Source organism: Cnephaeus nilssonii (assembly GCF_951640355.1).
Source record: "Cnephaeus nilssonii genome assembly, chromosome: 1".
Taxonomy (NCBI): domain Eukaryota; kingdom Metazoa; phylum Chordata; class Mammalia; order Chiroptera; family Vespertilionidae; genus Cnephaeus; species Cnephaeus nilssonii.
The window spans coordinates 30476619-30503828 of NC_137072.1; the positions used below are offsets into that span (position 1 = coordinate 30476619).

The 27210-nt window shown below is 42.7% G+C and overlaps 1 protein-coding gene across 7 annotated transcripts in view; it reads right to left on the minus strand.

Moving 5' to 3' along the window:
- Window positions 1–529: 529 nt before the first annotated feature.
- Window positions 530–27210, minus strand: part of IL15RA (interleukin 15 receptor subunit alpha) — a 44806-nt gene continuing 18125 nt past the window's right edge. For 2 of the 7 annotated variants that reach the window (XM_079774231.1, XM_079774230.1), the window contains exons 2-7: window positions 21562–21756; window positions 19665–19757; window positions 17313–17534; window positions 16767–16799; window positions 10553–10634; window positions 530–7082 (exon numbers count right to left, since the gene is read on the minus strand). In XM_079774231.1, coding sequence (XP_079630357.1) covers window positions 6974–7082; window positions 10553–10634; window positions 16767–16799; window positions 17313–17534; window positions 19665–19757; window positions 21562–21756 — 734 coding nt within the window. In that variant the 3' untranslated portion in view covers window positions 530–6973. The remainder of the gene's footprint in view (window positions 7083–10552; window positions 10635–16766; window positions 16800–17312; window positions 17535–19664; window positions 19758–21561; window positions 21757–27210) is intronic. The other 5 variants (XM_079774233.1, XM_079774234.1, XM_079774232.1 and 2 more) reach the window with 5 other exon arrangements.

Here is a 27210-nt window from a genome sequence, read left to right on the forward strand (position 1 = left end):
CTATGTAATAAAAGAGTAATATGCAGATTGATCATCACTCCAACACACAAGATCAAGATAGCTGCCCCTATGTGGTCAAAGATCCTGCCTCAGCCCATGTGGACACAAGATGGCCAGCAGGGGAGGGCAGTTGGGAGGGACCAGGCCTGCAAGGGAAGGCAGTTGAGAGGGACCAGGCCTACAAGGGAGGGCAGGTGGGAGGCGATCAACCCTGCAGGGGAGGGCAATTAGGGGTGACCAGGCCAGCAGAGGAGGGAAGTTGGGGGCAAACAGGCTGGCAGGGGAGCAGTTAGACATCAATCAGGCTGGCATGGGAGTGGTTAGGGGGTGATCAGGCTGGCAGGCAGAAGCGGTTAGGGGAAATCAGGAAGGAAGGCAGGCAGGCAAGCAGTTGGGAGCCAGCAGTCCTGGATCGTGAGAGGGATGTCCGACTGCCCGTTTAGGCCCGATCCCACAGGCCTAAATGGGCAGTTGGACATCCCTTGAGGGGTCCAAGATTGGAGAGGGTGCAAGCTGGGCTGAGGGACATCCCCCGCCCCCGTGCACGAATTTCGTGCACCGGGCCTTTAGTCTAATACATAAAAAGATCTCACTTGGGAAATGAATTTAGCTTTATTTAAGTACCTCCTACATGGTAGACACACTTAGGATTTTGTGTACATTATTTCATTTATTCATCATAGCAAACCTGGAGGAGCAGATGATGAAATAGGCTCTATAGCGATTGGGCCCAGACATCTATGCTCTAGCACATAGAACAGAGCTTGGTGCCATCCCCAAAACCCATGGTATTTCCATTACCATCAGGTAAACAGCTAGAGCTGGAGCTCTTAAAAAAAAACAAAGCCAAAACCACATTTGTTAAAAACAGAAAGCATAGAAGACTTTCAGATGTTCTTAGCCAGGACACTTTTTTTGTTTTGTTAATACTTAACCAAGGATTTTTTCCCATTGTTTTTCAGAGAGAGTTGGAAGGGAGGGGGAGAGACAGAGAGAGAAACATCGATTGAGAGAGACACACTGATTGATTGTCTCCCGCACATGCCCTGACCAGGGCTGGGGATCGAACCTGCAACCTAAACACTTGCCCTTGACTGGAATCAAACTGGCTAGGGCAGCCATGATATTCTTCAAGCTACCTGCACTTAAAGAGTGTAGCTGCTGTAATTAGACAGGACTGGAATTTGTTCTAAACTTTCCCCCTGGGTAGCCTCCGAGGTGCTTCTGGAGCCTCTGAAGCTTCCTGGAACATGCTGAAGACACCATCAGCCATTGCAACCCAGGTGACCCTGGACCACTGCGCCCAGGAGCAACTTGGGAGCCCTCTGGATTGTGTTGATCTCAAAGGGGATTTTGAAGATGACACGTTTGTTTTATAATTAGTGCTTCAGCTCTACCCAGAGAAGTGATGAAACCGCCCTGGAACTTAGAGTCAGATCTAAGTCTATGGTGTTGACATTTACCAGAAGGGGGCATTGGGTAGAGCCAGGGAGGGACTTGGAGAGAGACCCTCTGGTTCTGCTGATTCAGGGATTCAGTCCCTTCAAGACCTTTGCTCTGTAAGGCTTCTTTTGAAAAAATTTTTTTTTGCTTAACATATAGTTACTGAGCAATCCTCCTGGAACCACAGCTAATATATATATAATCCCAGGGGGTTATAAGAGAAGCATAGTACTTCATAATCTGATTTCTGCCTTATCTCTCATGTTGCTCTACAAATAGTTTATAATTCCAACTGTCTTGCTCTTTTTTCCCTGAACTTGTCACTTACATTCCTGTCTGTCTTTGCCTGTGTCAATGCCCCTGTTTAGAACCCTCCATGTCTGTTTCTATTAAATCACACCCATTTTTCAACTCAAGCCCTATTATGTCTAAAATAATCCTCAGTCCTCCAGGTTCAATAAAATTCAACAGCCTGTAAGGGGCCTGGCAGTTTCTCTTTTCTGTCACCATGTGAGCAGTCTGACTAAACCCCAAAGGCCACCATACTATGAGGAAGTCCAAGCTAGCCCTGTGGAGAGGTCATATAGAGGAGAGCTGAGGCACCAGACAAGTGAGTGGAGCCTTCTTAGACTTTCCACTCAGCCCAGCCACTAACTGAATGCAGCCAAGTGAGTGACCCGAGTTGGTGGCACATAAAACAGAATTGCCTGGCTGAGCCCAGTCAGCCCAGAGATAATGAACAGTGGTGGTTTGTTATGTAGCAACAGATAACTAGAGCAACTAGTATTATAGCAGGCTAGTTGGCAGGACTCTTCCCTGGTAGACTGAAGTGAGTCATTTGGGCGGGATGGGAAAGTGGTGATCTTGGAGATCTCTGGCAGGCAGCTTACTGGGTAGGGTGAGGGAGATGAGTTAGGAAGGGGGCCCTGATGCAACAGAGGAAGTGCGCCTCAGATCCCTGCATACTGTTTATCTGCCCTTCCAGCACAGGTTTTTATTGCTCTCCATGTAGTCTTCCTCACTGCCACGTCACATTGTGTCTTCCCAAACCAAACCCACTGGCCAATTACTGTTTGTGTGCAAAAATGGGGCACAGATGTATGTAGAACTTGAGGCAATGCTTGGAACTGTCAACAAAGCATGGGGAGATGGGGGGCACAAAGACAAGTAGCTGAGTGTTCACAAACATCACCTCCTTTGTAGCTTTGCCTGACAATGGGCTATTCTGTCTCAGAACATTTAGTCATACTTCAGTTAGGAAGCTTTTACTTTATTGATCTAGCATCTATTAATCACCTGCAGGGCACTGCATTAATCTCTGAGAATTCAAAGATGAAGACAGTTCTTACTTTTGAGATGTTCATCACTGCTTAATGGATAAATTCTGCGGCCATAGTATGTTTGGATTTTGAAGAGGTTTTGTAAACATTTCCCTAGAAGAACTACCACCTGTAAAAGAATTCATTTTACCCCTTTAGGTCTTGAAAAAAATCCTAGATTTGTTTATTTATTTATCCATGCTACTCCACCCTCCCTGCTTGCTTCCATGTCTAGATCTAATTATCTAGATCTAATTTTTGTCATATAATCTACCCAGCTCGAACTTGGTTGGTAACTGATGAATCATGGGCTTTTTCTGTGATGGACCTGAACTAGTGATTTCAAAGCTCCAAAATGGGCCCAGAAGTCGTTATAACATGTCTTTTCCAAAGACCATGGTGAATCCAAACCACGAATCTATATCAATTAGTCCTGTGACATAGTCCTCTTACACTCAATAGAAACCTTACAAAATTTGGTTCTATGGAACATCTGCCCAATTTTTTATGTAAGTTGTGTTTTCTGTCAAATTAGTTTTAAAATATCAAGGGTCAAAATTTTTTTTGAACTTTAAAACAAATTTTTATTACACAAAGGTCACATAATTGGATATTTTTCTACTTTGTACACAATTATTCTTCCTCTCCACAGAAAGGCTGCTTCACTTCTCATCGGGTGATGGCAAGCACTAAAATCCTGATTGTAACAGAACAGTAGTAAACATGCCTCAGTGATTTACATTGAAAGCAGTACATTGGTACATGGCTCTTGCACCTATCAGGAATGTACAAATGTATTTTTATCCAAAAATACGAAATAAATTATCTGTAGGCATGGACAATGACAGCAGTAAACCATTGTGTGTTGTCAACTGAAACCAGTAACTGATGGTTAGAGTGATTTTCTTGAACATCAGCCAGCCTTTTCTTCAGTCATTTCCTTCAACTGACTTCTCTGAAGTTATAGGTGAGGAGATGCCCTGAGCTTCCTCTCAGTTCTCAGTAAGACGGTAAAGCACTATTCCAGGGCTAGAACATGCTGCCTCCCATCCCTCCTCCCATTCCACCCATCCCACCCATCCCAGGGTCCTTCTCCTCTTTAGGAATTTCTGTGACCACAACTTCTGCTGTTGTTAACAGAGAGGCCACGCCAGCAGCATCCAGTAAAGCAGTTCTTACAACCTTAGTTGGATCAATGATTCCTTTTTCCACCATATTCACAAATTCTCCAAGCATGGCGTCATAACCAATTTCTGAGGAACTTTGCAAAATTTTCTCAACTATCAATGATCCCTCAACACCTGCATTCTTAGCAATGGTCATTGCAGGAATTTTTAATGCTTTCTTAATAATTTCTATACCAATTTTTTGATCTTCATTAGTTGGAGTTAAAGGGGTCAAATTTTTAATACTTCTTAAAAAGTACAAACTGGAGCCAGCCCTAGAAACTTAGGAGCAAGTAGCTGAAGAGTTTAAATCAGGCAGTTTTAGGATAATGAAGTAATTAAGGCCAAGAGTGAATAAAATGGCTCAGTTCACATGTTAGCAGCCAGTTTTTCTATTCATTAAAAAAATATTTGCATATAGTAAAAATGGTGTGGCTCTAAAATTCCCAGCACCAGCCATTTAAATTCCTATTCTTCCTTCACTTTTGAAACCATCTAAATTGGTGACACAAAGAAAAAGAAAAGGCACTTTGAGAGCTTCTGAAAGAGCATTAATTGGTTGCTATGCCCCACCTCAAAAGCTTGTGATGGCTACCTGGCTACCCCTGGCTGTGTTACTGGGCAATTGGTAGCTGGTTTATAGTTAGGACTACTACTCCCCGCCCCCTATCCCAAATCCTGTTCAAACTCTCTGGCATTAATTGAGCCATGTGGCCTTGGGTAAGTCAACTTCTCTGGGCCTCAATTTTCTCATCTATAATTTTATTTTTATTTTTATTTTTTAAATATATTTTTATTGATTTTTCACAGAGAGGAAGAGAGAAGGATAGAGAGTTAGAAACATCGATGAGAGAGAAACATCGATCAGCCGCCTCCTGCACACCCCCCACCGGGGATGTGCCTGCAACCAAGACCGGAATCGAACCTGGGACCTTTCAGTCCGCAGGCCGACGCTCTATCCACTGAGCCAAACCGGTTTCGGCTATAATTTTATTTTTAAAATGTTATAAATAGGGAAGAAAGAAAGGAAGGAAGGAAAAAAAGAAAGAAAGGAAGGAAGGAAGGAAGGAAGGAAGGAAGGAAGGAAGGAAGGAAGGAAGGAAGGAAGGAAGAAAGAAAGAAAGAAAGAAAGAAAGAAAGAAAGAAAGAAAGAAAGAAAGAAAAAGAAAGAAAGAAAGAAAGAAAGAAAGAAAGAAAGAAAGAAAGAAAGAAAGAAAGAAAAAGAAAGAAAGAAAGAAAGAAAGAAAGAAAGAAAGAAAGAAAACAATGCAAAGCAAGAGCATGTATGTACCAGGAGTACTTGGGCCATAATCTGCCACTTGTGGCTTCTTACATGAAAATCCCATTAGAAATTCTCTAAAACTGTGATCTGATCCAGCTTTAGAAAAGATTGTTTTTCTCCTTTTAGAAAAGCTGAGCTCAACCATTTGGGATTCTGCATTCCTGCTTTTTCTCCTCTTAGTGTTCTTTTTCTTTAACCCTCATCGAGGATATCTTTTCCATTGGTTTTTAGAGAGAGTAGAAGGGAGAGAGTAGGGGAAGGGAGAGAGAGAGAGAGAAACATTGACATGAGAGAGACACATCCATTGGTTGCCTCTGACTGGGACTGGGGATCGAACCTGAAACTGAGGTATGTGCCTTTGACCGGGAATTGAACCCGAGATCCTTCGATCCGCAGGCCAACGCTCTAACCATGAGCAACTGGCCAGGGCTTGCTGTTCTTTTTTGTTGTTGTTGATGTTCATTTCTTCTCAGTGATTGTTTTGCTGCATTTTTTAATTGAAAATAGACATTTTATTTTGTTTATACAAGATACAATTTCAAAATACAAGTCATAATATGTAGATACTAGAGGCCTGGTGCATGGGATTCGTGCACTGGTGGGGGGCATGGCCTGTGGGGATTGGCCCGCTGTGGGAGCGCCACTCATCCCAGTCAGCCGAATGGCTGTGGACCCGCCCTCTGAGCAGCTGCTCTCTGGTCCGGCATCTTTTGTGGAGCCAGAGCACTTGCCTCTCCAGGGGACCCGGTCGGGGCCAGGCCCAGGGACAATCGCACTGAGAGGCGGTGGAGTAGGCCTTAGTTCCGCGGCAGCCACGAACCCGCCTCCCAGCCTCCGGGTCCAGCTCTGCCAGCCCGGCGGTGGTGGGGACAGTGGAGGCGGCGGTGGAGGCACTGTGCAGCCTGCAGGTGTCCGGAGGAGGTGGCAGGGAGCAAGGAAGAGGAGCCTGAGGTGAGGAGACGACAATCGCAGCCCGGGTTCCTGCCCATTGGCCCAGAGTTCGCAGCGGGAGCAGCCGCTCATCCTGGTCAGCCTAGCAGCGCTCCCACTGTGATAGCACACTGACCACCACAGGGCAGCTCCTGCTGAGCATCTGCCGCCTGGTGGTCAGTGCACATCATAGCGACTGGTCGACTGGTCCTTCTGCCATTCTGTCGCTGAGCTTTTATTATATAGGATAATAAAGGAAGTATAAATATAAATGTATATATATGGAAAATGTCACTGAGTTCAGTTTTCTTTCTGAATCCTTAAATTAAGAGAATTCACTGGGTACAATATCTCTTTGCTCCCTTTCAGTGCAAGCAGAGCAGCTAACTGGAGAGAATTTTAGGAGCTAAAATGCTAATGTCATCCTTATAGATACCTCTCAGGCCAGGAGGAGCCTGCTAAATTCACTTAGAGCCTCAGATATATTTCTTTTCTTTGTAAACTGCCAGTCAGGAGGAGGGATGGAAGAGAGTCAAGCTGATAAGTTATCCTGAGTAAATATCATAATGAAATAAAAGCCCTGATAGGAAGACCTGAGGCCTTCAATGGCTGGGACTTTGGGAACTTGGCCCCATATCTGAGGCAGGGCAGGCATCAAGCTTCCATCCTAAGCCTGGAGAACCTACTCATGCAGACAGTGCTGAGGGAGGGCACATCTTGGTGGCTTCTCCCTGGCGCCCAACTCCTTGAGTCTTTTCTAGGTCCCCTCTGGCCAGAGCAGAGTTGGTGCCTTCGCTGTAGCCCTTGCTGGCCTGGTTTTCCCTTGGAGTTTCCTAGACTGTGTGGTAGTTTTCTGTATCCTCCTCTCTGCCATTGGTTCCCCCAGTCATTGGGATATCTTCCGTATTTTCCATTTGATCACTGGGTGTCCGGGAAGTTTGCCTGTAAAGCAAATAATTCACAGGTTTTGAAAAGAGGAGAGCCAACCCTTGCTGAAAAGTGGTAGTTCAAATGGGAAGAAGAGAAGGAGAAGTAACTAGGAGTCCAGCTAAGCCAGATATGATAATCCTGATAAAAATGATATAATATTTATAAAGCTTTTAAAACTGTTCTTGGCACTTAGTGTTAAGCATTGACCCAGGAACTAGGAGAACATGAGTTCAATTCCTGGTCAGGGCACATGCCTGGGTTGTGGGCTCGATCCACAGTAGAGGTGTGTACAGGAGGCCAATCGATCAATGTGTCTTTCTATCTCCCTCTAAAAAAAAAATAAAAACATTTAAAAAAGTAAACAAATATATTAATCAGTTCCTGAGTAATCAAGAGGAGGGGAGGCAGAACACCTTAATTTCATGTTTCTTTGTTGAACAATGTGATTTTTAGGCCATGAGTGTCTGAGTCAGCAATTTCTTCCATGCATTATTTTATTTTATGTTTTTAAATATATTTTATTGATTTTTTTTACAGAGAGGAAGGGAGAGGGATAGAGAGCTAGAAACATTGATGAGAGAGAAACATCGACCAGCTGCCTCCTGAACACCCCCCACCAGGGATGTGCCCGCAACCAAGGTACATGCCCCTGACCGGAATCGAACCTGGGACCCTTCAGTCTGCAGGCCAACGCTCTATCCACTGAGCTAAACCGGTTTCGGCTCTTCCATGCATTATTTAACTCACCTTCCGAGGATAAGCACTTTTTAGGACATTTTCAAATAAGCACTTTGAGCTCTTTGGAGGTTTACCAATTCTTAAAGAGGTGATTATGAATATTTCTTTAACATAGTCTGTGAATATTAATATTTTCTTATGAGCATATTTATTGGCCATATATATTACGTTTTCAAATACTTTTAAAGAACATAATTTAATGTATTATTCTTTTAAAAGATTGTGTATGTATTCTTTTTAAATAGTCGCCTAGCCAACATGGCTCAGTGGTTGAGCATCTCAACCTGTGAACCAGGAGGTCATGGTTCTATTCCTAGTTGGGGAATATGCCCAGGTTGTGGGCTCTATTCCTAATGTGGGGCATGCAGGAGGCAGCCAATCAATGATTCTTTATCATCATTGATGTTTCTATCTCTCTCTCCATCTCCCTCTCTGAAATCAGTCAAAATATATTTTAAAAATAATATGGTCAATGATTATCTATACTAATAAAAGGGTAATATGCTAATTAGACTGGGAGACCTTCCAGGAGACCTTCCGGATGTTCTTCTGGACAAAGCCATGGTGGCGGGGCCGAGGTAGAGGCCAAGAGGGGAGGGCAGTTGTGGGTGATCAGGTCAGGATGGGACTGCAATTGTGGGTGATCAGGCTGGTGGGGGATGGGGCCGTTGGGGGTAAGCAGACCAGCAGGGGGGCCATTTGGGGGCGAGCAGACCATCAGTGGGGGTCAGTTGGAGGTGATCAGGACAGCGGGGGAGGGCAGTTTGGAGTGAGCAGGCCAGCAGGGGGGCAGTTGGGGGTGAGCAGGCCAGTGGGGAGGGAAGGAGGGGGCGAGCAGGCCAGCAGGGGGGGCAGTTGGGGGTGAGCAGGCCAACAGGGGAGGCAGTTGGAGGCAAACACACTGGCACGGGGGGCAGTTGGTGGTGATCAGGCTGGCGGGGGGTCATTTGGGGGCGAGCAGGCCAGCGGTGGGGGGCAGTTGGGGGTGAGCAGGCTGGCGGGCAGAGTAGTTAGGGGCAATCAGGCAGGCAGTCAGGCAGGTGAGCGGTTAGGAGCCAGCAGTCCCGGATTGTGAGAGGGATGTCCGACTGCCGGTTTAGGCCCGATCCCTGTAAACCGGCAGTCGGACATCCTTCGAGGGGTCCCAGATTGGAGAGGGTGCAGTCCAGGCTGAGGAACACCCCTCCCCCCCACCCCCGTGCACGAATTTTGTGCACCGGGCCACTAGTAGTCATTATAATCTCTTAAGATGTAACTCTAAATATAGCATTTTATATGGAAATTATATTTTAAAAATCCTTTTAAAATACATTTTGCCAACATTTTAACATTTTTTTATTTTTTGATAAGTTTTTAAGTATTAGAGCAATCTTAGTTAATTTCTAAACTATGAAGTTTATGGTATTTCTTGTTGGTTGAGATGGTATTAACAGCTTTTGAAGATTTATGTAAATTTTTAGATGATGTTTTCATTTTGACTTTATAGTAGCATTTCATGAAATGTTCATTTTTTCAAAGTTAGGCTCAAAGGGAAGTATAGTCTTTATATTGATATGATATTTACAAAAGAATATTTTTTTACTAGTAACTAAAACTTTATTTTCAACAAATCTTATGTCCATTGATTGTGTAAAGCCGAGAAAGGACCCAGAGCAACTACATCACTGTGGAATGCTGAAATACTGATTACTAATTGGTAGAAGTATAAAATTAAGGCTAACCCTGGCTGGTTTGGTTCAGTTGCTAGAGCGTTGGCCTGTGGACTGAAGGGTCCTGGGTTCTGATTCCGGTCAAGGGCACTTGCCTAAATTGCAGGCTTGTTCTCCACTAGGGGGCATGCAGGAGGCAGCCGATCCATGATTCTCTCTAAGCAATGATGTTTTCTCTCTCTCCCTCTCCCTTCCTCTCTTAAATCAATAAAAATATATTAAAAGAAACAGAAAAACTCATTTAAAAAAGTTTAAGGAGCATTTAAAAAAGTAAATTAAAGGCTAATCATATGTGTCATTTGAGGCTTTAATGAAAAAAATGATAAAAATGCCTGAAGATTAGAAAAATAATAAGGTCTGAAATTTCAGCAAGTGGCAGAAACAATCTTGTCACAAATGCTAAAACGTAGAATTTCAATGATCAGAAATACAAAAGGCTGACAGGAATGAGTATATTTATAAAAAAGTATATCCATATTTAATGAGTGCATTGAAGAAGAATATATTCATGCCTATATGATAAGAAGGAATTGGCTCTTGGTAAAATTGGCCCCGTGTCATCAGCTCTCGCTGCCCCATTTCTGACAAGTGGCCTGCTTTGGAAAGTAAATGGCTCTCTAAGACTGGCTCAGTGTGACTGCTCAACTCCGACACTGTTGTGTGTTCTTTTAAATCCTCACCTGAGGATATGTTTTAGAGAGAGGAAGGGAGAGAGAGAAACATCAGTGTGAGAGAGAAACATTGATCGGTTGCTTCCCGTACAGATCACATGCCAAAACCTGGGTATGTGCCCTGACTGGGAATCAAAACAACCATCTTTTGGTATATTGAGACGATGCTCCAACCAACTGAGCCACCAGCCAGAGCCCGACGCTCCTTTTGGCCAACACAAAAGAGAGGTGAGAGGGAGAGCCTGTGTCTTTAGCCAGGAAAGGGATTCTTCATTGGGAAGGCAGGCCCAGAGTCATAACAATGAGCTCTTTTCTCAGAGGAAAGGAAGAATCTTGTCCAGTGTGATTCTCTTGTGCCACTCACCTTGATTTTTTACAATAACATACCAGAAGTAATACCACACATGCTCCACAAAGCACAGTGACAGATATGGAGATTGTTGCCACTGTAAAAGAAGAGAACTAAGCTGGTATCGTGCTAAAAGTCCAGGTAGCAGATTCATTTCCTTTTTTTTTTCCTTTTTATTTAATTTATCGGGGTGACACTGGTTAACAAAATTATACAGGTTTCAGGTGCACAATTCTACAGCACATATTTGTACACAGTGTTGTGTGTTTAGCACCCCAAGTCAAGTCTCCATCTATCACCATTTATCCCCCTATAAGGTTCATTTCTAAGAATCTGAAAATTCTTTACAATTTATATTCCCACAGAGAGATACAAATGCCTTCCCAACCAGCTTACTGTTATTAACATTTTTTAAGGTTCCATGCAATTCAATCTATTCTAGCTCTGGGCAAAAAGTACATTCCTTCCCCACCAACACTGCCAGTTCAAACTGTCCAATTCATGTTATCCCGTGTCCCGTGCTCCTAATCCTTGTCCTTCCTGAGCAGAGTGACAGTGATGGGCAGGGATGGAAGTAAGTCAGGAGGGGAAAGTAAGAGGCTCAGAGATCAGAACCTGGGGTGGACATATGAGGATGAGGAGGCCAGCACTTCGTGAGAAGAAATGCTTGCTGTTAAATCCAAAGTCAAGAAAGTAGACATGGTAAGGGTCCTCCTCAGTTGTCCTCTGGCACAACCTCCCCCTTTTCTGCAGCTTCGCAGAATCCTGATTTAGAAATGATAGCTTGCAGTGCCATTTTTCTTCCAATTCCATTGTCATTATTTATTTGCTACTTTTTATAACAGAGGAAGGGTAGTAAGGAGAAAGAGGAGGTGTTATAAGAGAGATCTTACAAATAAGAGGAAAATAAAGAAATGCTTAGGAAAAGGAAAAAACTGTGTTGACTGAGTTGAAAGGAACAGCGTGGATGGTGGGAGGATTTGAGGGTGGAAGGCCAGCAGCCACGACAGCATTTGAGATTTATTAGACATGAACAGTGGGATCCTCGTGTGGAAGCAAAAGGGCAGGTGAACATAGCTATTTTTAAAACACTGAGTGAATAATAAATTCCAAGCAGATTTTGCCAACTTGCCTTAATATTATGAAATCTCCCTGCAAAAATCACCTGGCAAGATGACAAACCTGAACATCTGGAGAGCCAGTCATCTCACTGTGGACCATGAGTCAATTAGTCTCCTACCATTAAACTTTCAGACCTGTCTCTGTACAACCAACACACAACCTTGTAGGCAAGGGTAAATCCCCATGGGTTGGCATTTAAAATACAACCCTATTGAAATACAGGTTAAATATATGGATATGGGAAACACCCAGATTCTCTGCTTTGCAGGAGTGAATGTAAATGGGTACAGTTTTTCTCAAAGGTAATTGGTAACATAACAAAAGCTCTAGAGAAGACCATACATATTAACTCTCCAGTTATACTTCTAGGATTCATTCTAAGGAAATGGGAAAGTATATATATAGGAATATTCACTGAAGTATTGTGTAAAATAATTTTTAAAATGTTCATCTAAATATCAGTAGAAAATTAGTTAAAATGTGTTGATACCCACCCAATGGAATATTATTCAGCTTTTAAAAATTATGAAATGGCCTGGTTGGTGTAGTTTGACCTATGAACCTATGAGCTTTGATCTATGAACTAGGAGGTCACAGTTTGATTCTGTCAGGGCACATGCCCTGGTTGCTGGCTAGATCCCCAGTAGGGAGCGTGCAGGAGGCAGCTAATCAATGATTTTCTCTCATCATTGATGTTTCTATCTCTCTCTCTCCCTCTCCCTTCCTCTCTGAAATCAATAAAAATATATTTTAAAACTTGTGAAATTAATCTATATTAACATGGAAAGATGTCTATCTATAATAATAAAAGCATAATATGCTAATTAGACCGGACAGCCAAACGACCTTCTGCATGTCCTTCTGGATGAAACCAGGGCGATTTCATGCATTGGGTCTCTAGTGATATAAGTGAACAAAGGTGGTTGAAATAAAAATGAACCAAAAGAAATCCAGTAAGCCATGTGTGTATCATATGCACAAAAAAATGAAGAATATCTATCAAAGTATTAAGTAATGGTGGGATTGTAGATAATCTTTATGTTCTTTAAAAAATTTTCCCCTTGCCAAAACCGGTTTGGCTCAGTGGATAGAGTGTCGGCCTGTGGACTCAAGGGTCCCAGGTTCGATTCCGGTCAAGGGCATGTACCTTGGTTGCGGGCACATCCCCAGTAGGGGGTGTGCAGGAGGCAGCTGATCGATGTTTCTAACTCTCTATCCCTCTCTCTTCCTCTCTGTAAAAAAATCAATAAAATATATTTTAAAAAAATTTTTCCCCTGATATTTTTGCAATGATGCTATAATCAGAAGAAACAGTAAAGTGCAAAACCAAAACTACTTGCTGTAGAAAAAAGCATAGAAAAGTTGTTCTAAAAGAAGTAACAACAAACTTGGAAAACTAGTGAAAGTTCTTTTGACTTTTTAAACAACATTACTCATCAGTATGACTAAAAATCAGAAATCTTTATTAGCAGAGATATTGTAGCTGATGATACACTATTTCTTCATGTTGACTAAGCAGTTCGGCATGCATTTACTGTTCATGGAGAGATTTATTGGAAAAGGCAAGTTGATATAAACAATAAGTTGTATTTCACAATGCTTCTTCCTGTTTATTTTTAATGAGGATATAAACTACAGACTCAAACTCAAGGGAGAAGAGGGCTCCTGAGCCAATGATACAACAAAGCAATTTGAACTCAGTGACTTAATCTCAAACCCTTGGCCTCTTCCTCAGTTATATAGGAGATATTTAGTAAAGAAATTGAAACCAAAATCACTACAACAATGGACTAAGATATCAACTGCCAAGTCCTCCACCCTTTTATGTTTCCTAGGGGTGCATGGATTAGAGAAAAGGGAAGTGAAAGAGATTTCGTGAGATAGAGGAGGATTAGAGTCTGGGAGAGAGAGGAGAAAAAGTGGGTTATTGCACAGGAAGCCAGAAAGGCTAGTAACTGCCTGCATTTCATTGCAGGTTAGTACCAGACCTGCCACAAAACAGAATCTCCATTTCTGTTGATTGAACGGATGAACGTTACAAAAGTAGCCCCCGTTAAAGGCTGAGCATATTGACTGTAGCAAATTTACTTCAGATGTGACAGAAAAAGGAACTCCTCACTCCTAGTGTACGAAATGAAGATGCCATGTAAACACCGTCATAGATGACATTTTGACTTTTATTTTACAATTGAGACTCTTCAAGAACAGCTTAGTCAAGGATCAGAGACCAGATAGTGGAAAAATTGAATAAAATTATTGATAAAAAGGGCTGCTAAGTGATGCAGTAGATATTTAAGACAATGAAATGATGCGCCACACTTCCTGAATATTTATTTAAATGTTAAAGCCCTCAAATTTACTTAACCATTTTCTCATTCATTCACTACTTATTCATTCAATATTTCTGTTGGACTAAAAAAAACAACTTTAAAAGTTGTGATATCTTTTATAACCTTATTTAAAAAACAAATGATATTGGTCGTATCAATGGGCTGATTAAAACATTAAGTTAACATTTACTGAGCAACCACTATAGTATAAAGCATTATTTATTTATTTATTTATTTATTTATGTATTTATTTATTTACAAAGACGAGCTTAACTGATTGCTTATTCATGTGGAAATAGCAACAGCCACTGATGCCCAGGGAACCAGTGAGTACCTGTGTCACTGATACCTAATCTGGGCATACTCTTAGGTCTTAGGTGGCTGGGATTGTATGTGACATACTTTGAAGGCATTATAACTTTCTAGAAAGTTAGCATGATTTTCATTTTAGCATACACCTTCTTAGTGGATGAAACTCAAATAATACATAATGAAATATAGCTAGTTTTCATCTCCTTGCTGAAATTACTTGCTTTCTTATAGTTTTAATATATCTATCTTTTTTAAAAATGTCTTTGTTGGTGTTTTTTGAGAGAGAGATAGAAGGGAGAGAGAGAGAGAGAGAGAGAAACATTGATGAGAGAGAAACATCAATTGGCTGCCTCCTGCCCCTCCACCCCCACCTACTGGGGATTGAACCTGAAATTAAGGCATGTGCCCTGATTGGCATCCAAACCAGTGACCTTTTGGTGCATGGGATGATGCTCAACCAACTGAGTGGCCAGGGCAATATGTCTATCTTTATATTTAAGCAGCTTGAAGGAAGATAATACAATATGAATGGTTTAAAGCTGTTTTCTTCTCTTTTAAAACTCTGTATTTTCACAGTTCTTTGCACTTAGCTATCTTTATCTATTGTACATGTTCAGTTAATGTCTATTATATTACATTTCAGAATTTGGGAGTGAGTTTCTGATATTTTAATCCAGAGAAAGACATAAATTTGAAAAAAATAGAGTATAGTCCATAATAAAATAGTTTGAAAATCTACATAGAAAATATGGCCCCAAAACTTTATGTATAAGATTTTATCCTACAGATATATTTGCACATATACAAAACAATACAATGTTTTCTAATTTTTCATTGTTTGTAATATAGCCAAAGAATGTAAGCAAGTCATGTGTCCAAATAGGGAATTGGAAATAAATTGTGGCAAATCCATACAATGGAATATTTTTAAGTTCTTAAAAAGAATGATGTGGTTTTATATACTGATGTGGAAGGATCTCCAACATATAGCATTAAGTGAAAACAAAGTACAGAGCAGTGAAAATAAAATACCTAACTGGCTTGCATCATGTATGCTCTGTGTGCTGTTGACATACTGACTTTCTCTGATGGGTGCACAGAAATCTGGTAGCAGGGGATTGCTTCCTTCCCACAGATGATTTTCAGTCAGAGAGATGCCTTACTATTTACTATATATCCTTTTGTAATTTTTTATTTTTAAACCATGTGCAAAAATTACCAGTTCAAAAAATGAATAAAGCCCTATTTGGTTTAGTTCAGTGGATAGAGCGTCGGCCTGCAGATTGAAGGGTCCAGGGTTCGATTCTGGTCAAGGGCACATGCCCGGGTTGTGGGCTCAATCCCCAGGAGGGGGCGTGCAAGAGGCAGCCAATCAATGGTTCTCTCTCATCATTAATGTTTCTCTCTCTCCCTCTTCCTTCCTCTCTGAAATCAATAAAAAATTTTTTTAAATGAATAAAAAATTTTAAACTTTGTAGAAAGATTAATGTAGTATGTGACATAAAAAGAAAAATTAGATTGGCTTCTTTATTTATTGGTCTCCTCTTAAATGATAAACGTATTATTATTTTCATATCCTTGCCATTAAATGCCATAGTTTCTCCATGAAAATACTCTCCAAAGAGCCTTTCTACACTGTCTTGACTTTGTATATATGATTGATTTAAAAAAACAACAACAAACACCATTCTAATCAACTAACTGCTGAAATGACCAAAGCCACTTATTTTTTCCCAGATGACACTAATGCAGATAAAATGTCACCACAAAAATATGAATCTTTCTCTAGCAGGAAAACCTGTAAATAAAAAATAGAAATCTTTTTGCCCATATGACATTAGAGTGGTTTTTGGTTCATTGAAAACCTCTCAGACAAAAGTATCAGATTCTTTCTTCTTGCATTTCGTTCTCCTGGTTTCTTTCTCTTTTTCTCTCCTCTCTTCTCTGGGCTTTCCTCTCCTCCTTTCATCTTTCTCTTTCATTCTTGCTAACAATTTTCCATCTCCCTCCTTATATTTACTGGGACATTCTCTCCTAGTCTTAGTGTTGTGTGCATCTCCTGTACAAAGGCTTCTAGACGGAGAAATCTGAATGGTCCGGCTGTAGGTGCATGGTGCTAACACGGGAGGAGTGCAGTCTGCCTGTCAGCAGAACAGCGTCATCTCCTTGGTGCCAGCACCCACTCCTGGTTTTCTAGTAAGTCTTGGACACACGTCTAGCCCTGCTCAGTAGAACTGAATTGCTGGATAGGCCCTTTTTGTGATGTATCTACTCTTTGGTTTCTGTATCAGGAGCCTGACAGTGATAAGGTACCAATATGAAAATAGTGATGTCAAAAAAGTATTCCATAAATAGGGTGATCTTATAACTTACTTTCTACACCGATACACTTGAGAATGAAAGGGGATGCTATTAGTGATCATGCTGGGACAACTGGCACAAACAGGACAAAGGGAAATACTTACCAGTGACAGCTGTGGAATTGGATGAATGTGCACCTGAGGGGAGAGATTGCAGCTCAGTTATGACCATAGTCCTAAAGATACTATTCTCATTAAGCAGAAGAAATTATGCACAATTTGGTTCCTATCTTAAAGCCTTGAGAGATGCATGGCTGGCAAAACCAAACTCATTTTAGCAAAGAACAAGCAAGGTAATTAATTCATTTAGAGGCTGGGCCATGCTTAAGAATTAGATGTGCCCTTACAGAAGATACATGTTACCGAGAGCTCCTCCATCCCATAGATCATGACTCCAGAGGGTGGGGAGCTTCCTCTGTCCTCCCATATTAGGAGGAGGCAGATATTATTCAGATTCTTAGCAAAGCAGGTTAATACGGCGAGCCTTGGCACATTTGGGAAATGGGCTTCCTTTTTCACCTGGACTGAGCCAGGATGGAGCACAAAACAGAGAGACCAGAGCAAGAAGGCTGTGGCAGAGAGCCGGGGGCGGAGGGTTGCTAGGTTGTTCTGGTTTTGGAGGGTGTTATGTCATGCAGGCAGAGAGCTGACCTCCCGTAAAGTGTGAAAGCCAGTGCCAACCTGGCTTCTCGAGGGAGGTGGAGGGAGTGTGTTCCAAGGCCTTTGCAGTTGTCTGAGGTGGGGCTTGGGAGGGCTCATTCCTGACTACCCCTGTGGTTCCTGCAGGAGGTTTGGATGGCATCAGCCTGGAGCCCGGAACCATGGCTGGCTTTGTGACCACTATGGTGTCTGGCTTGGAAATGAAAGCTGGTTCTGTCGGAAGGTGCAACACACGGAGAACATAAATGTTTAGTAACTTCCTCAGCTCCAGAAGAGAATGAACTTAATCCGTGCTCCAAGGAGCCCGACCTGGGCCAGCCCTCCCCCGGCACACTGCTCCATGGATCTTTACGAAAATCCCTTAAGTGTTTAATATAGTCATCCATCCGGGGTGGCCATAAGGCTTTTGAGAATGCTAGAGGGTTTGCAGAGTAAATTACAAAGATTAGAGTAGATCCAGGCTGTTTACTAGAGAAGACTGGTCTCAAAACAACAACAAAAAGACACACAAGTGGAACTGTATTTGCCAAAGCCGAGGTGTCTGGGGTGCTGGTTTTAGTTTATTTTATACATGTTTTCTCAATAAGGGCGAGCCTGAGAGTCAGCCCATCCGAACTATAGTGTATTTGAAGGGTATCCTGGCTTTGTCCCAGTCTCGGCACCTTTGTCCGTCCGGCCACCTTATTTGGGCTGCTTCGTGCGCTCCCAGCCACAGATACTGTGAGAGGTCCCCAGGCCCTTTAATCCTTAGTCACGTCCTCATACTACCCAGACTGCCAGCACTCCAGGTATTTTGCATAGAGTTCCCCCAGAGCAGTGGTCGGCAGACTCATTAGTCAACAGAGCCAAATATCAACAGTATGACGATTGAACTTTCTTTTGAGAGCCAAATTTTTAAAACTTAAACTTCTTCTAACGCCACTTCTTCAAAATAGACTCGCCCAGGCCATGGTATTTTGTGGAAGAGCCACACTCAAGGGGCCAAAGAGCCGCATGTGGCTCTTGAGCCGCAGTTTGCCGACAACGGCCCCAGAGCATTCCCATCCAAGTGCCCATGGCAACATCACTCTGTGTCAAAGATGACAGTCTCACATCTGAGATTCGACTGTGCAGTTTCATCTGACCAAGTGTTTGGCGCATGAAGGCAGAACTGGGAGAGGCCACTTGATGATTCTCATTAATTGGGTGAATCAGATTTGACTTCGATCAGAGGAGCTTTAGAACTGCCCCAAACTTAAATATAGCCAGTACCTCAGCCTCTGCCTTCTGTTTGTAGCCAGCTAACTAAGAAGGAAACCTTTTTTGGCTTCTCCATCCTCCCTTTAGCAGTGGCTCTCGGCTCTGGCTACCTGAGAATTACCCAGGGAGCTTCTGGAATTCTGATTCCCAGATTGCTCTCGAGAGTTCCAAGGTGACCTCAGTGGACAGCCAAGATTAGGAGCCATGCTCTAGGGAGGTGTGCCAAGCTAACAGGACGACTGTGCCTGGAGGGGAGGAGACAGGGGCCAGGAAAAGCCACAAATTGGAAAATGGGACACAAAAAATCAAGAGTTAAGTGTAAAGTAAGGGTATCCTAGGACATGGGGCACATTGTCCCACGGTATTTAGCACCCAAGGTTTCGAATCTTCTTAACACTGAGACAGTGCTGAGGAAACTGGGATGGATGATGACCTAAGACTCAGTGGAAATGTGACACATTGGCAGCTTTGGGCAATGCTGCTACACCAGAGCCATCATAGTTAACTTGCTGGTGTTTAGGACTGTTGGGAGGCAATTCTGCATGGGTCTCTCATGTTTCCGAAATTCACTTCATTTGTTATTAATACTTACAGAGCTCTTTCTAGAACAGAACTCTGTTTTTTGTTGCTTTTAAAAAATTACTCATAATTGACACAGTATTATATTAGTTTCAGGTATACAACATAGTGATTCAACATCTATATACTTTACAAAGTGATGGCCACAGCTCTGACCCAGGAGTGTTGTGTTTTCTGCCAGTACCCCGAAACCATGGCGGGCTAGCATGTGAGAGAGGCCAAACCTCAGACCCTCCCTGGTTTTGACAAGGCTAGCAGTCTACAGTTAAGTTTGATCTGACATAATAAGAGTGGATTTCAAACCATTCTTAACCATGCACATATAAAACCTGGATATCAAGCCCCTTTGATTTAAAACAGAAAATTAAGCTAAGGTAAATTTTTGTTCTTGATTTTTAAAAAGTTTTGTTCTATTACATAAGTTTGTAGTGGAACTTCAGCTGTGATCCATGAATCTGAGGGATTTGTGGGGACCTGAGTGTTAGCAGGGAATGGAAATCCTTTAAAAACTCCCAACATTCCTACCTTTTCCAGAAGGGGAGGGACTCTCTGGCTCTGGGGTCACCCCTGCTGGTGCTACTGTGGAGGATGGCCTTTGGTGAGTCAGGGAGGGGTCTCCTAGAGAGAGGACAACCACATGGCATTTATGATCCTGAGGGTGGAACCTGGGGTGGCTTCAGAACTGGATATAAACAACAAATAAACATACAAATTTAAAACGGATACATTTGGCCTCCTAGGATAGGCCAGAAGCACAAGAAATAAACTACAATCAATGTTTCCCAACCTGCAGTTCTCATGCAAATACAAGCACAGACTGCAAGCACAATAGGCAGCAGGAATATCAGCAAATCTGTATCAATTCCCTCATCCCTAAGCCCCACAGAGGCAACATGGATGGGCCAGAACAGATACATCCAGTGGTCTGCAACACAGCAGAGGAAGTCTGAGCTCAGGGAACCTGAGTCTTTTATTAATGGCATGATCATGTCTGCCTTTTCTCCAGAGGGAGGTGCTGTCTCCATCTTCCAAGGCTGTATATATACATGCATCCTTGAAAAGGCCAGGGAAAGGGCCAGTCAGTCCTCTGCATCAAGTAGAACGCTTCCTCCTCGCTCTGCCTCTGATGTCTGCATGACAGTCATGCCACGAGAGGGAGAGGTTGAGGGGGAGGGGTACCAGTGGTCTAAACACTACAAATTCAATGAGAACGTCTGGCTCTCCAAGGAGTCCTACAATAAAGTGAGTTTGCTATAGAACAACCTCCCCTCTGCCCTGACTGGTGGTGGTAAGTGGTTAGAGCGTGGACCCATGCACCAAAGGGTCATGGGTTCAATTTGCAGGTTTGATTCCTGATCCAGGGCATGTACCTGGGTTGCAGGTTCGATCCCCATTCCCAGTTGGGGCCTTGCGAGAGGCAACATATCCATGTGCGCCCTCCTCTTCCCCACCGCCCTCTTTGCCTCCCTTCCACTACCTCTAAAAATCAATGGCAAAAAATCACCTGGCGAGGATAAACAAACAAACAAAACCTCCCCTCATCTCCTTACCCCTCTGCTTCCCCCATAGAGAAGTTGGCAGTTTTCACATGTTTTATGAGAAAGTATCTCACTCACTGCTGGACATGCACCAAGTAAGCAATAAATGTTAAATCAGAAGACGGTGGCTTAATGTTTTTCCTAGAGTAAGTGGATTAGAATTTCTGGAAATGGCACAATTGGCTTCCACCACAAGATTAATTGGCTCCTTCTGGCATGGTTATCCAGTTGTAGGTGGTTTACAAAAATTGATTCTGGCGACTTTCCCTCACACTTGCTCTGGACCACTGACTGGACACCAGACTTGGGTAACCGAATTAGGGAATCTGTGCCCATGTGTCTCCGCAGTCTCCTGGGATGGATACCATTGAAGAATGACAATAATTTCCCTGCAGGCCTTCTCCTAGGGAGAAGTTGGAAAAGCCCTCAGGGAAGTAACTACCCTTGAGCACAGATCCTTGTCTGTAGCCAAATTCTTGCTACCATAATCTTAAAGCATCGATGGTAATAATAGTTAATATTTACCAGGTTTCACTGAATCCTTCTACAAACAAGCCACAATGTTGACATCAGGTCCATTTTCTATATGAGAAACCTAGAGTTCCGAGATATGAAGGCCCTTTCTCAAAGTCTCATAGGTTTAGGTAAGTGGCAGAGCCAAGATTTGAAGCCAGAATTGTGTGACACCCTCTCTGCTCCAAAGCACATGTATTCCCACCTCTGAAGGTGTTGTGTAGAGGTCTATTGGCTTATTTAGCCTCAGACCTCAATACAGATCTCTTGGCTGCTCAGATGGGCTATTCCATTACCTATACTGCAGCATTGCCGTCTATGGGTCCTTGGCAAGAGTGGCAGGGAGGGATGGTGCAGGGGCGGGTACTTACTGATGCATATGAGAGTGGGAATTGTCCACTGGGTAATATTTGTGTCCTCGTTACGCAGGCACTTAGTTAGGCTGGACGTACCAGCTTTACGCTTGAAACCAGAGTTACAAATATAACGCTCCCTGGAGTTCTCATTATAACTCTTGACTTGGATGTTTGCATGTTCAATTGATGTTGGAGTAGCGCATGTGGTACCTGCAAAAGTACAGATAAGAGGGAGAGATGAACAAATTTCAGCTTGTTCAGAAATCTTCCAGAAGCCTTGCCTTAGGTGCCAGACTTTCAGCATAGCTAGACATGGAGGAGTTAGCAGAGAAAACCTCCTTTGCCTCACTCTCACTTCCCATCCTCCCCAGCCTCAATCTCTCTCAAAGGTATCCATCTCTCTGTTTCTCTTCTGCCTCATCCATACCAAGCCTTTGAGTTCTCTTGCCTAAACAAATAGCAATAGCCTCCAGGCAGCCAGCATCATCTTTACAAATGCATATTTGATGGCTTCACTCTTTCCTGATACTCTGCTGCTCTTAAAATAAAAACTAAAATCCTTAAGTCTTCAAGGATCATCCAGAATTGGCCCTGCTTGCCTCTCTAGCTACTCTTTCCCCTGGCCACAGAGGCCTGTGGTCCCCAAATGCCACTTACCAGGCCTTCCCTCCCTCCCCTCGCCGCCCTCTTGGCTGGCCATCTGTCATCCTTCCTCAGGAAAGTCTTCCCTCACCCCACAGTCAGGCCCTGGAGTTTTCTGTTCTTTCCCTGTATAGTTGTTTTCACAGTTGTATTTAAGATGTTGAGGTGATGTAATGAATGTACTAGGTGTACCGGTTAATAATGGCGGATTTTGTAATAAAAGAAAACACGATAATTTCAAGAGAAACATCAAAAGTGCTTTATTCAAAGTAATGTCCATCGCTAGCTACACATTTCCCCATCTTTCAGGTAATTTGTGGATACCGTCCCAATAGAACTTTTCTTGTTTTGAGGCAAACCATTCAGAGACCCAATTATCCACTTCTTCATATGTTTTGAAGTGCTGCTCAGATTGTGTGTGTGCCATCGATCAGAACAAGTGGTAAACTGAAGGAGCAAGGTCTGGTGAATACAGCGGGTGGGTTAATACTTCCCAGGCAAGATCTTTTAACATGTCTTTAACTGGTTTTGAAGTGTGTGATGGTGCATCATCATGAAGCAAAATTACTTTGCCATGTCTTCTGGCACATTCTGGTCATTTCACAATCAAAGCATGGTTCAAATTGATTATTTGTTGTTGGTAGCGATCAGTATTAACGGTTTCACCTGGTTTCAGAAGCTCATAAGACAACACACCTTCCTGATCCCACCAAATGCAGAGCATTGTCTTCTTTCCGAAGCGATTTGGCCTTGCAGTCGATGCTGATGGTTGACCTGGATCAACCCATGATTTTGTGCATTTGGGATTCTCAAAATAAATCCACTTTTCATCACCAGTCACAATTCGATGCAAAAAAGACTTTCTTTTGTGCTGTTGAAGCAACATTTTACTGATGACTTTTCGGTTTTCCATTTGTCTTTCCTTCAGTTGATGTGGCACCCATTTTCCTTCCTTTAAAGTCTTTCTCATTGCTTGTAAATGATCGGAAATTGTTTGCTGAGCAATGTTTAATCTTTCTGCAAGTTGTTTTTGAGTTTGACACTCATCTTCATCCAATAATGCTTGTAATTGTTGGTCTTCAAACTTTTTCAGTTGACCTGGCCATTCTTTGTCTTTCACATCAAAATCATCACTTTTAAATAGTTTAAACCAGCATTCACAAGTATCTTGAGATGGAGCATGTTCACTATAAGCTTCCCAAGGTATTCAGCAGCACTTTTCTTCAAAATAAAGTGCTGAATTAAAACTTCTCACAAATGCTATTTTTTTTTGGCATGAAATTTAACATTTTTAAGTGTAAAAATATCTATGATGTTAACACCTTCAGCAAATTTGACATATGAAGTTTTGAAGCTTGTTGTCAATACAACAAAATAGCATACATATCATATCGCATATATATCAACATATGTGTAACTCCATGTATTATTAACTGGTACACCTAGTATGTCTCACCATCTGCACTGTAAGCAATAAAAGGTAGGGGTCACATCTGTTTTGCCCAACACTGTATTCCCTGAGCCTAGTACAGTACCTGGCAAGAATAGGTGCTCAAGTAATACTTATTCAAAGAATGAATGGATAAAATTTCTTCCTCAACACCAGGCTTAAGTTTGAACTTCTAATATAAGAGTTCTATTTATTTAATTTCTACATGTATAACCAGCTTATCTAATTCTTCTCACTTTTTTGGGAGAAACCAGAGGCAAGATGAATATCCCCAGGTGACTCTACTTTTGTGACAGCTGGAATTAAACACTGATTCCAGAGAGAGAAACCAAGATGGTGGCATAGGTAAACACCTGAAATTGCTGCCTCGCACAACCACTTCAAAACTACAACTAAAAGACAAAACGGACATCATCCAGAACCACAGGAAGGCTGGATAAGTGGAAATTCTACAACTAGAAGGGAAGAGAAAAGCACACTGATACTCAGAGGAGCTGCAGAAGTAAAGTGCAGAGGTACTAAGGCGCGTGCGTGTACAGAGAGGGCTGGCAACTGAGTACGCAGCTGTCTTTTTCAATCCTCAGGGAGACACAAGCTCCCGACTACTCTGAACTCCAGTTCCGGGTGAGACTCTGGGGACCCAGACTCATACGGGGAGAAACTGGACTGTCTGACAGCAGGCGGAACTCGAGGGTGGCTTTCTCTCAGAGGTGTTTGCAGCGATTACCAAGGGACACTGAGACCTGGGGGCCTCTTAGGGCAGGGCTAAAGGGAAGCCATTGCTGTTTGCTCCGCCCTGAGACTCTGCCCCACCCAAGCTATGCACAGAGGCTTTTGCATATGAATGGCCTGGTCCTTTGAAATCTAAACCTACCTAACAAACTGCAGCTGAGTCAGAGAGACCCAGAACATCCAAAAGAAGGCCCAAGGCCCCACAGTAGCTTGCATTGCTTCACAGATGGGCCTCATCTGGGCACCTCCAAAACCCAAGCAAAGAAGAGGAATCTGCAGATCTCTCATAGCTCCTGCTGGGTGGCCTCAGGCAGAGGCTAAATTAGCACTTCCTTGGAGATCCAAGAGCCAGTGTACCCAGGGGTCTGAGTAGGACCATCCAGATTACAACTCCTCAGATCCATAAGGGACACACTCAGGGGGCAGACTCAGTGAGCACCAAAGCCCCACTGAAGCAAGTCTTGCCTCATAAGGGTGTCTCCAGCACAGAAGTTCTCCCATCATAGACACAGCTGATACAGCCAATTGGCCTGGAGATCAATTCCTCCTAGTGATACCAACAACAGTCAAGGCTTAACTACAGCAAGACTGTGCACACAGCCCACAAAGGGGTGCACCAAGAGTGTCCACCTCAGGTAACTGGGGAGGCTGAGCCACTGGGCCCTATAGGACACCTAGCACACAAAGCCACTCTATCAACACAGGGAAGCAGCCAATATGCAGAGACAAAGAAACAGGTCATAAATGAAAGAAATGGAGGAAAGCAAACTACTGGATATAGAGTTCAAAACCACTGTTAAGGTTTTTCAAGAATTTTCTAGAAAAGGCTGATAAATTTAGCGAGACCCTCGAGGATATGAAAAAGGACCAACTAGGAATTAAGCATACACTGACTGAAATAAACAATAATATACAGAGATCCAACAGCAGACTAGAGGATCGCAAGAATCAAGTCAAAGATTTGAAATACAAAGAAGCAAAAAACACCCAACCAGAAAAGCAAAAAGAAAAAAGAATCCAAAAATATGAAGATAGTATAAGGAGCCTCTGGGACAACTTCAAGCGTACCAACATCAGAATTATGGGGTGCCAGAAGAAGAAAGAGCAAGATACTGAAAACCTATTTGAAGAAATAATGACTGAAAACTTCCCCTACCTGGTGAAAGAAATAGACTTACAAGGCCAAGAAGCACAGAGAACCCCAAACAAGAGGAATCCAAAGAGGACCACACCAAGACACATCATAATTAAAACGCCAAGGACAAAAGACAAAGAGAGAATATTAAAAGCAGCAAGAGAAAAAAAGTTAGTTACCTACATGGGAGCACCCATACGATTGTCAGCTGATTTCTCAACAGAAACTATGCAGGCCAGACGGGAGTGGCAAGAAATATTCAAAGTGATGAATAGCAAGAACCTACAACCAAGATTACTCTACCCAGCAAAGCTATCATTCAGAATGGGAGGTCAGACAAAGAGTTTCACAGATAAGAAAAAGCTAAAAGAGTTAATCACCGCCAAACCAGTATTATATGAAATGCTGAAAGGTATTCTTTAAGAAGAGGAAGAAGAAGAAAAAGGTAAAGATAAAAATTCTGAACAACAAATACATATCTATCAACAAGTGAATCTAAAAATCAAGTGAATAAAAAATCAGATGAATAGAATAATCTGGTGAATATAATAGAATCAGGGGCATAGAAAGGGAGTGGACTGACAATCCTCATGGGGAAAGGGGTGTGGGGGGTGCGGGAAGAGACTGGACAAAAATCTTACACCTATGGATGAGGACAGTGGGGGGGGGGGGGGCGGGTAGGGGCAGGGGTTGGGTGGGAACCGGGTGGAGGCGAGCTATGGGGGGAAAAAGAGGAACAACTGTAATAATCTGAACAATAAAGATTTAAAAATAAATAAATAAAATAAACATTGATTCCAAATGTAAGCTAAAAATTCTGGCAATGTGGCTCTCATTCTGTTCTGTGGAAATGAGGAGTTTCACAGGTTGATATCTAAGGATATTGGCACAGGAAGAAAATGAAAGACTGAAATGTTGGCTGTTTCCATTTTAAGGACGCCATGTTTATTACTGACTTTTTGTTATTGTTAATTATGGCCTGTTGATATTTTTGCATCATTGGAAAAATTTCTTTCCTATATAAAAGCATGCAACATAAACGTTAAGCACATTTCATGAGTTTAATGAGTTGTAGGAGTACTTCAGACTTCTTTTTCTATATTATGTAACAACAAAACTTGCAAAAAAGAAAAAATAACTTTTTCTTTCACTGGGCAAAACTGTGAAATTGACATTTATCATGTACCTAAAGTAAAATGCTGTAGATCCCAGGAAAGTACTATTTATAAGTCCTTGATAACAGTATCCTCCTTGGCACCAATTTTGTAGATTAGGGTTTTACAAAGAAACCCCAAAAGGATCTTTAATTATTAAAAGACTAGAGGCCCGGTGTGCATGGGGGGAGGGGTGTCCCTCAGCCAAGACTGCACCCTCTCCAATCTGGGACCCCTCAAAGGATGTCCGACTGTCAGACATCCATCTCTCTCAATCCAGGACTGCTGGCTCCCAACCACTCACCTGCCTGCCTGCCTGATCACCCCCTAACCACTCCCCTGCAGCCTGATTGACACCTAACTGCTCCCCTGCTGGTCCGATTGCCCCTAACTGCCCTCCTCTGCAGGCCTGATTTTCCCTAACTGCCCTCCCCTGCTAGCCCGGTCACCCCTAACTGCCCTCCCTTGCCAGCCTGGTCACCCCTAACTGCCCTCCCCTGCCAGCCTGGTTGCTTCCAACTGCCCTCCCCTGCAGGCCTGGTTGCCCCTAA